Here is a 13,298-nt window from a genome sequence, read left to right on the forward strand (position 1 = left end):
ATTATTTGTTATATTTTTTGTACAAAAAAATGTTTCCTGGTCGGGAATATTTAAATATGTTTTTTTCAAAGGCGTGATGAAGCCGTTACAAGTTTTCGAACAGTTTTTTTTTGTGATTTAATTAAAATTCTATGAAGGAAGTTTTCCACATTTTAATTTCCATTAGTGTAAGGGAAAATTATAACAAAAACGTTACTTTTATCCTTATAGTGTTTTTTTTCTTTGAATAAATCCTACATGTTGATTATTTTTTTTATGTAACATCCTTTGGTAGTTTTTATGATTCACTTAGTATATTCTGGCATAGAGGAAGTATATTCTCTTTGCTTTTTTCTATTACTTGTCTATCCGATTTCGGTTTGATTGATTCGCATAATCGGATTTATTTCCTTTTCTCCCATGATGTTTCTCTATCTCGCTTTTCTTTTTATGGCATTCAATGTGTACACACATACACAAGTTGTAGGAAAAATATTGAAATTCTTTTTCTTTTTTTTTTGAAAAAATAACATTGAGAAAGAAGGAAGATGAGTGAATTGGATGTAAGCTTCTCAGATAAGAATTTTTCCATTTCTAAAAAGTATACTTATTTTATTCACTTTGTAATGTGTTTGTTCTGCGAATATGATGTATTGTAAGGTGGAATGGGTAGTTTATTGTAGTTCTATTCGACAGAGATATGTTATATCATGGTTCTATGGAAAGTTCATAAATTATTCAGAAGCCGACTGTAACTATAGTCTATATATTAATGGTTCACGGTGATGCTTGAGGAAATGACGTAGTTTTCCAATAGGAAAATGCAAACTCATACAATTCAGACTGTTTGCATATTTAGAACAAAATCTGGTACTCAAATTTCATTGCCTTCATTGGTTCTTGTATACTGATCAATCATTTATTTAAGTGAACTTTACAACCCTTAAGATTCTTGGATGTAATAGGGGTCAGATGAGAAGCTTCTTAACTAAAAGCTTAGTAGATACTTGGAAATTCCTTAGTTGTTTGTTTGGCCGAAACTTGTGTAACAAAATAGCCTCTCTGAGTTATATTCTAGTTCAGAGCAGAATTGTTATGGATGTTCTGTGATTTTTCATGTCTTCTCCCTTCGTGTTTAATGTTGGAATATATCCTCAGAGTGGCACAATTGATAAATGACGCTGTACTAATATTAATACGATGCTAAGTGTCTGATTAATTATTTAGTCAATCTCTTACTTCATGCTGAGCTGTGAATAGTTGCTGAGCCTAAGAATGAGAGGGATCATGATATTGAAACTTATTAATTAGTCTAGAGTGAATTGTTCTTTGGTAATTTTCTAACATTTCGCTTGAGGGATTCTCATGAAGCACAATTTGGAAATTGAAAAAAAAGAAACATCCACAAACAGAAAATACCTTCTTTGTATTGTTTCAATGGATAAAATATTTTGCAAGTCAATAAATAGATAAATTTTAGTAAATAAATTTAAATAAACAAAGTTTGATTCCCTTAGAAAATCTCGCCCACAAATTTGGCTTTGCAAAGAGATATGATTACACAGAGTATATATTGTATGAATTTGTAAACAAGAGGATATTTTATTGACACGGTAAAAAATTTGAAACAAATCCCTGCATTTTGAATTCACTATTTGTTCTTTTATAGCTGAAAGTTGAAAGGGGTAACAAAATTTTCGCAGTTAGGGTTTTGCATTCAAAATTATTTTGACCACTGTATTTGTATGTGTTGGAGAACCTAAAGGAAAGAATAGTAAATAGAAAAAAAAATTAATAGGGTAGGGTAAAGTGAGGTAATTTGGAACCATTTACACTTTGGGACATTTGAGATTTTCTCATTGTTTCAGATGAAAAACAAAAACCGCGAAATATATGAAAAAGACGATTAAGAAAAACAGGAACAGCATTTTTTCCTTTTGAATCTCTAAAATAATGAGAAAATCTCAAATGTCCCAAATTGTAAATGGTTCCAAATTACCTCATTTTACCCCAAAATTAAGCTAATTCAAAGCCTGCTCCAAATGGAAATTTTTCGCTACTCCAAATGGAAACTTCATTGTTTTCACGATAAATACAGTACCAAAATGATATATTTATATATTTTCTATACCACAGTTTCATTATTTAGTTAATTTTGCTCCAAATAAAGCGAAAATCCATTCATATTCACAAATTTTAATTTGTTAATTCCTCAAAAAAAAAAAAAATTAACAGTATATCTTTACACCATCGAATTTTTCATCGATCGACCATGTTTTCCAATGAAAAACACAATACTGTTGTTCATTCGTTTTGTTTAACATTATATGTCATATTTCTGGCTAATTTTAGTTAAATTAAGTGCTAATTTTATTATTAACGGTACGTGAAGTTTTCAAATGAAATAATTACCTATTTCATGAACAAAAAGGGTTTTTCTGAAGTGTCTGCAAATGATTTAAAAGGAAATCCCGGAAATATAATTTTTTGGGAGAGATTTTCTTTTTGTTTTAGATGGGAAAGGAGAAAAAACCAGGAATAAGAACAAATCCTGCACTCAGGAGCAACTCAAAAAGGTTTTAAAAGCCTTTAGTTATGATTTCATTTACACTGTTTGTTTCCAATTAGAAAATTTCCCTTGTCTCCATTTGGATTAATTTGTTACCAATAGCAGCATTTTACGCTCGCGTATTTTTCTCGTATTTATGAAGTATTCAAATTAAATTTAAAGAATATTCACTAAACAGTAACATTCTAGAAGAGTCAAGGAGCAAATTTATGTAATTTACTTCAGAAAAATATTAACTTAATGTGATGAATTTTCTGTCAAAGTTAAAGCGTCTGGACATGGTTCTGAATTAGGACATTTACCCTAACATTTTATGATTTGTTTCATGTTTTACTGGTACAAAGGGGCGTGGTCTATAGTTTATCAGTGTCTAGAATTTAGGCACTACTTACAAATTAAAAATTATGTTAGACCAACAATGTTTCGTTATTGGACTAAAGTAAATGAAAAGGAATTAAAATCAGGATAAAAGTGATTAGATATATTCTGATAGGGATATGACTGGTCCAAATTTCTTTGTGGGCGGGGTTTAAAAAGCTAAATAGATGAGAATATTGCGATTCTCATCTAATACTAATGCTAAAATAAAAAAAAATTGTATTTCCAATCAAAGGCAGGTTTGTGTATGACTTGTTTTTAAAGGATTACGCAATTCGTAAAATAATAAATCAATGCTCAATGTATAACGAAAAAATCCTCCTAAAAATAACTTATAAGTCTCGAGACATATTTTCTCCATTTATATTTTTATTTCAACACATAAAGGATTAATAATAAATGCATTGACAAATTAATTGATGAATTCCAGTTTGATTGGGTGAATTTTATCATATTATATGCAATATATTTGTTCAACAATGACTTTGTATGGAATGAATGCTGAGCATGTGTCAGAGAGAAGGGCAAAGTATGGTGGGCATATATTCATGAAAATTCCAAATATATGTATAATGCTACCCTTTTTCCACTATTGATTTGCCCCGAAGAGATTTTGAAGCTGCCTGTAATGATGAACTCTCACCCATAGTCGTTGTGTTTGATATTCAATGCAAGCTTTCAGAATTATATAACGCTGTAGCTAGTCGTGAATAAATTTTCGTCGCAGACGATATGTATTGGCAAATTTTCATGAAATGGTTCAATATGACTATAGATTTATGCAAAATACAATATTGAGTCGTTGTAGTTTTTATTCTTTCATAATCGCAGATATTGTGATATTGTAGTTCTAACAATAATCTCCGATTGATCTCGTATTCACAAGTCATATAATTTGGATATCTTAGTTATATACGATAATAGCCTTAAATCATTTCTAAAAGAGATTTTTCAAAGTCAAATTTGAGTATTCAAGGTCGAGTTTGAGAATTTAAAGAAAATTCTCAATGAATTCGAGAGACGGATTAACATAATTATAATTCAAATAATGATCAGATTACAATTCCATCAGTTTCTGACTAGTCCGTTTTTCGGCTTAAGTCGAGAAACGGCTTTAATTAGTGGGAAATTGATGGAAAACATTGTAAAATCATTATTTCGATTATAATTACATTAAGTCATCTCCCGGATTAAGTCTTAAGCGTACCTAGGATATAAGGATGAGCTAGAGGAACTAAAGGGAGACTTACGCCCTAGACAGACTTACGACTTAAGCCGAGAGACGGCTTAACGTAATTATAATCAAAATAATGATTTGACTAAATTCCAATCAGTTTCCCACTAATTAAGCCATTTCTAGGGTTAAGCCGAGAGACGGATTAATGATAAACAGATGGAAATGTAATATGATCATTATTTCGATTATAATTACTGTAAGCCGGCTCTCGACTTAAGTCGTAAATGTGTTTAAGAAATTGCTTAGGGGAAGGTGGGGATACTTTGAGCTGTAGGGCTACACTGCTATACTTTTTTTTTGCATATTTTTAAGGAAATTGAGCCCAACTCTGATTTAATTTAATTCAATGCGCTTATTTTTTTTTAAATGAAAAACGTCCGATTTTGGACGAAAGAAAGGGCATAAGCTTGCAAGTCTACAGCACTAAATCATGCGTCGAACAATAGGTACTGCCAAAATTTTAGAAGTTCCAATGGAAAATTCTCCAGAGCCTAGAATATCTTTCAGGACCCTTCAGACTATCATTTGCTTCAATCTTGAAGACTCCTTGAAAGATGTCTAAAACCAGAATGACTCTCCAAGACAGTTTCAATAAATTAGAAACAACAATACATTTTTTTAGAGACTCTCTCCACCAAAAGTAGCTCTACTAGTGTTTTAGAAAATCCATAGAAAGAAATTCTGTTGGTCATAAAACACAGATAATATTAAAATATTGTTTTCCTAATTAGATTTTTTCATAATTATTAAATAAATTATTGATTCCTAAGTATGAGAAGTGCATGGGAGTGCAAGAAGTGCTGGAAGTATTGCAACTTTTTCAGGAGTCTTCCGAAATGTTGGAAGTGCGAAGGGGTCTTCCATACAAATTGTGGAAGTGTCTGAAAGTGGTGTACACATTTTCATCCTAATATCTCCCCCTTGGTTATTTCACTTCCAATCAATGGAGTGAAAAGTGATATTTAGTTAATTCTTGTTGACTTTCTCCCCCGAAGTATAAACTTATGTGTTAACTTCTTTGAAAGAATCAAACTAAGGAAACTTTCAAGATATATTACTATTTGAGGTCTTTTTTTTGCATAATTGAAATAATACTTTATTTGTACAATATTATTTTATTGAAGTATTTTAATTATGATATCTTTTCATGTAATGATTTTTTGAAAGGATACCCGGTGGAAGTTTATTTGCATTTCTACACTTGTATTATTTATTCATAAGTTTTTGCTAAATATTACAAAACTAACATTTCTATGAAAGGAATCGCTGTCTCTATAGGTTCATTCATGCTTATCACTAGTTTCTCATGGGCTTGGTGTAGACAGAGGATGTATAGAGATTATTTAAAGGACTATTTTTGGGATGAGAGCAACGCACAGTATGAAATTTGATAGGGAGAGTCGGGAGAGCCACTAAACGTTTCAATAAAATTATCCTTTGTGCAATGCGTCACACTGATTTACGATGCAACTGACAATAATTAGGAGAGTTTTTTGGACTATAAATTTAATCATCAATGCAAAATTATCATGTATTGTGAAGCAAATATGGTTAATCAATTTTTTTTTAAATTTTCTTGCAGCTCGTTGGTGGTGAATTTGATATGGAGCTCAATTTTGTGATTCAGGATGCGCAGAACATCAAGCATATGCTGGAACTTCTCGATCACTGTCCACCGAATTTACAAGTAAGTCATTAGAAATTTTTCTATGGTGTTTTTTTTTGCAAATTTGTTATATCATTGGTTAGATTAGAAACCAGCATTTGGTTGGTATCTATATTTCAAATGCAAATACAAAGAAAAAATTCAGATAGCATAATTGCTGATCCAACAATGAATATTTCGAAGCACGTTCGATTGTATTAATATAGAAGTATAAATAGCCTAAGTGGCGATGAATGACATTATTAACTGCATTAAACAAACGCACTTGTATATTCACGTGATGAGGTCACTGTAATATGCATATATAATGCGTCATTAGTGATTTAATTAATATGAAAACTTTGTCGTTTCAATAATGTTGGAGATATGTAGATGACAGAGTTTAATAAATTGAAAATTAAATTTTCTCTACTTGTTGTGGCAGAAGGCGGATGTAAATAATTTTAAAATTATTATTAAAAGCTACAGGATAAAATTGATTGTAAAATATTTCAGATACCTGAAAAATCTGACAATAAAAAAATATTCATGGGTGCATTTTTTTTTATGGGTGGTAAATATTTTAGTGTCACGTTGAAGTGACGCAGATTGTTAATAGAGTATGGAAAAAATAATTTATCTCTATTATTATTATTTTTGCTCAAACTAAAAAAAGAGTGAAAATTAATTTTGAAGTTAAAAACATAAACTATAAATTTTGGTACAGATGGTTCAGATATGAAAATGTTGTACTCAGAAAATATTTTATAGTTTATAAAATTTGTGTAATATATCTTGTCTCATTTAGCACAGATTTACACCTTTAAACCAATTCTAAATTGTGCTAATTAAGTTCAAATTTTTAAATAAATAATCTCTCACTATTTATTGAGAATAGTATTTCTGACAACATTCCTCTATTTTTTATTTAACGTCATTAACAATTAAAATTGACCATTTTAATAAAATTTATGAAAAAATAAATAGGGGAAAATGTCCATGCTTCGTACGATACCAAGCAAGCTTCGTAATGACTAAATATTTCTTGTGTTTCTGAATAAATGTGACTCCGCAATAGTATACTTCAAAAATTGTACACTTTCCCCTAGTTCTTAAAATAGATAGATATAGATAGATTTAGAGTTTTAGAGAGAAACAGGAAAAATTTAGTTATTAGGAAAATTGGGATCATACGAAGCTTGGGCACTTTCCTCATCCAACTTAAAGTATTAGGAAAACACTCAAGATTAATTGAGAAATAAATTTGCCCTCGGGATGTGGGCGCAGGAAATATTATGATTAAGGATAGTCAGTAATTAACATGGCCATCAAATGTTATTTTAATTTATGCATATGTTTACTGATTAATTAATTAATTAACTCGCACTTGGTCATGACATTGTTTAAAGTAATTTGTAACTATACAAAGTAAACTTATTCGTCAATGAACAGGAGTCAAATTTTAAAGGTTAGTTTAAAGATTTTAAGATTGAAAAATTAATTCATAATTCGGGGAATATTTTGTGTTATTTTAAAAGTTTATTGAGTCTAATTTTTTGAATTAACGTTCAAGTTCGAACTCAATGGATCAAGTGGTGGAGCACTCGCTCTATGATGCAAGTGTCCCGGGTTCGAATACCCTTTAGGTCACCAGGAATTTTTCTGGCGTTAAAGTTGTTCGAATTACATCCAGTGAGCTTCACTGAACTTTGATTCCACGCGGGGAATAGGACCGACAACACCATCCCTATATAATAAAAAAATAATAATGGCCGAACTCCCCTTGTGGGAAGGCATAAGTTCCTCTATGGTACGTTGTGCCACCATTATTATATTATTATTTATTATTCGAATATTTTACAGCTCGAAATCCATATTGACGATTTCTAAAAGGAGATATCACGCTGTGAGTCTGTCCGTCCGGACATTACCACGCCTAGAGCCCAAATGGTTAGAGATAGAAACTTGAGACCTTCGGGGCCTCCTCCCATAGGTCGACCCTGGGACCATTAACAATCCCCTTGAAATATTATTAGATTTCCGGAATTTATATTAATTCATGGAATTTTCATTTCACGGACCTAATCTTGCCTTGAATAAGGTTTTATGGTCCCGGTCAAAATCCCGAAAACCAAAATCCTGAAAGCCAAAATCCTGAAAACCAAAATCCCGAGTGCCAGAGTCCTGAAAGCCAAAATTCTGAATGGGCCACAATCTCGCATTCATAAAAGTGTCATAGCTACTCCCACGATTGCACCCGCGCTTTCTTGAGGCTAAGGGAAATTTTCTGTGTCTTGGAAATTATTCTGCGCATTACCCTCCATATAATTTCATCCCTGTCATGGTTTTGTATATTCGTAATTTGGCTTTCGAGAGTGTGGCCCTTTCAGAATTTTGGCATTCGGAATTTTGGCGTTCGGGATTTTGTCTTTCGGAAATTTGGCTTTCGGGATTTTGGCCCTTTCGGAATTTTGTCGTTTGGGATTTTAGCTACCTCTGAGATGAATAAGTCGATTTTTTGCAAAATTCGTTTTTTTTTCGGTTTTCGGATACTCCTTGACTCCCTCTGTGAGTATTATACCGGAAAGTTAATTGTTCCCAAAATTATAGTTTTCAAATTTTAAAAGTCTTATACTCCGCATGTAAAATCTGAGCTGTAAATCACTCTCCTGTAAAGTTGGCCATTCGCGACTTATTCGTTTTATATTCTGAGCCGTCGAAATTTACTGCCTCATTTTATGCAGTATTATCTTACGATCTTTGTTCCAATAAGTCAATTACATTTAATATTTAATGAAAAGCGTTAAAAATTCTCTTAAACTCTCTTAAATTTAATTTTATCCTGATGGGGTTGCAAAATATCTCAAGATCCAAGTGACCCAAAGTACTTGTTCCTATCCTACACTGAGTGAGAGAAATCCGAAAAAGTTAAAATAACATTCAGGAAATGTTAATTTTACCCTGCATTATTGATCCGAAATCGGTGTAAATATTACCCTTTTTTGGTGTATTGGGAGTTAAAGTTACCCTCTTTCATGTTAATTTTACCCTTAAAAAGGTGTAAAATTAACATTAAAAAATGTTGATATATTTTTACACCTAAAAAGTGTTAAAGTTATGAGGAAAAAAAGTTAATCGTACCCTTTTTTTCTCAGTGTAGTGTTCTATTTTTACTTTTTACTTTGTAAAGCCAAAATTTTTATAAACCAAAATTTTGCTGAGTGTAAAAGTGATTTTAGGTGAAGTGAGAAGAATGGATATTTTACTTCTTCTTTTTTTTTGTTCGATAGAAATAGAAAGGAAGAAAAGTTTCTAAAGCACTTTCAATGAGCAAAGTTTCTCATCATGATTTACTTGTTTTACCACCCTCTCGTTGGTGTTTGAAGAGTGGAAAATGTCGCGGCTTAAAATAAGTTTGTCGGATGGTTTCTTCCTGGGAAAGGTTGTTTAATCGCTCTGGACCATGGAAAATTTGATGGTTTTCCCTTTCTCTTTCTCTTGTGCCACCGCAGATAAATTGTCTCAATTTTGAGTTTACCTTATTTTCTCATTTATTTACTTTTATTACATTTATTAATTTAGCCATTGAAGGTGGATAAGTGATGGTAATGTAATTTATGTTAGCGCCAAGGTGTGGCACAATTTTCTCTTTTATATTCTTGGTCCATGTATGAAGAGATTATGGCATGAATATTGAATGGTGTGTGGCACAAGTCAAATTACAGAAAAATTCTCTTTTCACTCACGAACATTGTATTTCACGGGAATTTTCTGGGAAAATTCAGGAGGTATCACATGAATGTCATTATGCAAATAGGAAGTGTGTATGTTCATTTGAATCTTCCTTTGGATTTTTTGTTTCTACTAAGGATGTGCGTTCTTATTTATATTATGGCAAGTTATATATATGTGTATAGATGAATTTGTGATCTTTTGCTTGTGTTAATGGTAGTCAGATGACTTTGAGGAAGTAGAGGATCCGAGAGAGAAAATTTTCAACATTTTCCCAATATTGATGTGAAAAGTTCAGAGAGGGAAAAAGAACGCCTGATAAGTTTGAAAGGAGAATGCTTGAAGGGAAAATCTCTTGAGAATCACAATATTTTCACCATTATCTGTTATAGTTATTTTTAGGGATGTTTCATTGAAGTTTTATGCAAAAATCTCACTGGATTTTGTTTGGGGAGTTTGGGAAAGAGACATTTCCGTGTATTTTGGATAAGCTCTTTTTGCACTGAAACATTTCCCATTATTCTCGGGGGAGTTTTCCCATAAGGGCAAATTTATCTATTGTTACTGGGGGTAAAGAAGTTGAATCAATTTTTAGATATATTGTTTCCACAATATCATCCCCAATTTTTCTTCTTTTCAAGATATTTCTGATCCTCAATTGTAGGAGAATCTTTTTTTTTCTTTTTTGTATTCAATAATGGGAAAATAGAATAAGAAAAGTTCATGGCTAAAAAATATATATATGTTTATATATATATATTCAATATTATTTGAGAGATTTTACTCGATTGTGTAAAGAATGAGATATAGGGAATGAATGATAAAATCTCACAGGAATATTAAGAGATTGTGAATGACGGATTTTACCCTCTAAAAATGTGAGCTGCCTTTTTTTCGTTCATATGTGTATAGGGGCAATGGGGAGGGACCCTCCAATAGAAGAGACGTACCATGCTATATACGGGGGTAGAAAGCAGAAATGGAAAAGGATAAAATTGAGTTACAATTTCTCGTACAATTTGACATAGACATCCTCTCCGTGGCTGTTGTGCTAAATATGAACAAGGCGAATCCCCTGGGTAAGGCTGATCCCTCGATGCTCATGCCTCAATATGCCCTCAATCAATATAGTATATAGTAGTTTGGAATATTGAGGGGGAGCAAAGAGACTGCTGGCGCCCAAACAAACTCAATTCAATATACAAATGTTTGTGTATTTGCAACACATTTGGGATGGACCATGAGATCTCTTATATATACTATTTATGGTGCTTAATATGGAGATATTTGGTGAACATACTTTGGAGAGATGCCATAGATCAGTTTAACATTATAGGGCCTTCCGCATTTAGACATTTGTGGTATTTTGCATACAACACTAATGGACCAAAACATTCTCTTGGCCGACTGAATAATTCACACAAGAGACTGAACAGTGGTATGGGTCAGTATGGTCACTGAGGGGCATCAATATAACGTTCTATAAAAGTTAAGCCACTGTGAAGCTTTCAAAGTTCTGAGACGATAGCCAATGCACAAGAATGAGAAATCTATAGGGTGATGATAGATTATGGGCAATAAATGTTTTAGAATGTTTTTAAAATTTGACCCAGTCGCCTTGTCCTAGGTCTATCTTGAGATCAAGGCTCCTTCACACAGCAATGCGTAGTTTTTCTCGAGACCGACTACGTTTTTCGCTCAATCTTTACTAGTGATTTCCTTAACCGTCCGGAGGTACTTTATCTTGAAAGTTTGAACTTATGATCTTACCTTTTCGGTCATTACCCAAATGTTATCATTATATCCATTGCTGAAAATAGCAATCAACACAGCTTGGAAGATCGATAATTTAACAGAACGCCAAAGTTTGGCCTTCCTCATTTCTTGCCGACCAGTGATCCAAAATAGAAAACTTTATACTTAAAGAAAAAAAACTTGTTTGTTTTTTGGTTACCGGTGACTCACTGGTCCTTAAAGGGCTAAAGATATATGTTTAATAGACAGTATGCAACGAGATAATTGCAAATAGCCGCGATTTGAAGTGGTTGTTACTCGCTAGGTATGAAACTAGTTTCGTCTATCCCCTCGATATACTTGGTGTTGCAAAGGTAGATAGTCTCTTAATGCCTTTTCCCTTTTTGAAGAATTTTTCAAAATGTTGCATTTAACAGGTTGTCCTCGTTGTTCTAATAAAACTGTTCCAATTTTGAATATATCTGCAGTTCTGTTTTTAACTATTCAATCACAAAATGATAATATTTCATGATTTTTATTACTAGAACTTATTTAGAGAGCAGTTTATATAATATCTAGATTGTTTCACATCTCAAAATTTCCACCTTCCAGCCTTCTGGCCCATGCACCACTTTTCTGTACATATCTTTGCATTTTAGACAATTTCTGACATCTCGCTGTCCGACCGTTACTAAAACGCGACAGACAATTTCTTCTTTTTTTTAATTTTTGAATAGATTTGAAAGGTTACCCAAATAGGGGGAAGCTTTGATGTTTCGCATATACGCTACCATCAAACACTTCGTATTTCTTCCGTATTCCTTTATGAATCTCACATATGGCTATATATTTTAATAGCTACTCTTAAATCCCACCTCTCCTGAAAAAATTGGGTGTCTAATTCTTTTTTCCTAGTTTCAGGAAACAAAAATTAAAAACAGGTGCAAAACTGTAATTTTAATGTGTAATATTTTGTACAATTTTGCACAATTGATATCACTTTTTTTGGAAAACTACTATCACAGGATGTAGAGGGGTTATTAGGGTTTAAATTTGTATAAAAACCTCTTGGAATGAAGAAGGCCGTTTTTGTGGGTGGAAAAAAATTCGCAAACTTGACCCATATTCATCGATCGGATATTAAGAATTATTATGTATCGCATAGTGAATCTGGCAACACTATAATTTTAATGTTCTAACATAACCTCACTTGTGTGTTGCGGACGTCAATGCAACATAACCTTCAAATTTCCACATACATTTTGGGGTTGCCAAAGTGACATTTTCATGGAATTTGAAAATCAAAGAAAGAAAATGGATTCCTCAGTGTATAAAATTATGCCTTTTACAAATCTTCATAAAAGTAATATTAAAAGATATTATTTCTCACATAAACTATTTAATCAGATAGACTAGAGTTCCGTCTAAACAATGATGTGTAACTTTTAATGTCGGGTGCAAAATTTACGGTGAAAATGGGACGTTTTTGAGTGATGTAAATTATATGCGAAAATAGAAACTTGATTGAACTATCGGACAAATCGCCATTAAATTTTCATTTTCTTCTAGAGAAAAATGTGAGGATTTCCCAGGATTTTGTGAGATAGGATTTTGAACCTAGTAAGTAAGAGGTTTTTTTGGCATAGTTGGTGAATTGATACGGTTCGTGTTGTAGTCAGAAAAAATTACTTAACTTGGACATCATTTTTGTATGCGAAACATCAAAGCCTCCCCCTACTGTTGAATCATTCTTAACGGAGTTTCAAGTTTAATGACTAAAAAAGCCCTAGAGAGTGTATTTCTCAACCAAATGGTTTCATATTTGAGCTCATTGGAAAGGTCTTGGCATATCTGATAAAACTGAACCGATTCTAATCATTTTTAAACCGTTTATGAACCGATAGGTAATTATTATCCGAAAATTAAATTCATTATTACTAAATTCTTATATGAATTTTAGGAGACCCTTGAGTGATAAACCGGATGAAATCGGTTATGAATCGGTAAACGGTAAATTATGTGGA

General features: G+C 32.2%; 2 protein-coding genes across 10 annotated transcripts in view; both read left to right on the forward strand.

Annotated features, from left to right (window-relative positions):
- Positions 1 to 13,298, forward strand: part of LOC129807383 (neurobeachin) — a 401,071-nt gene that overhangs the window by 215,325 nt on the left and 172,448 nt on the right. For all 8 annotated transcript variants that reach the window (XM_055856603.1, XM_055856604.1, XM_055856606.1 and 5 more), the window contains exon 2: positions 5,746 to 5,850. In XM_055856603.1, the coding sequence (XP_055712578.1) occupies positions 5,746 to 5,850 (105 nt within the window). The remainder of the gene's footprint in view (positions 1 to 5,745; positions 5,851 to 13,298) is intronic.
- Positions 1 to 13,298, forward strand: part of LOC129807385 (annexin B11) — a 372,667-nt gene that overhangs the window by 55,207 nt on the left and 304,162 nt on the right. The gene's annotated exons all lie outside the window — the stretch shown is intronic.

The sequence above is a fragment of the Phlebotomus papatasi genome, chromosome 3, assembly GCF_024763615.1.
Source record: "Phlebotomus papatasi isolate M1 chromosome 3, Ppap_2.1, whole genome shotgun sequence".
In the NCBI taxonomy this organism is placed as follows: Eukaryota; Metazoa; Arthropoda; class Insecta; order Diptera; family Psychodidae; genus Phlebotomus; species Phlebotomus papatasi.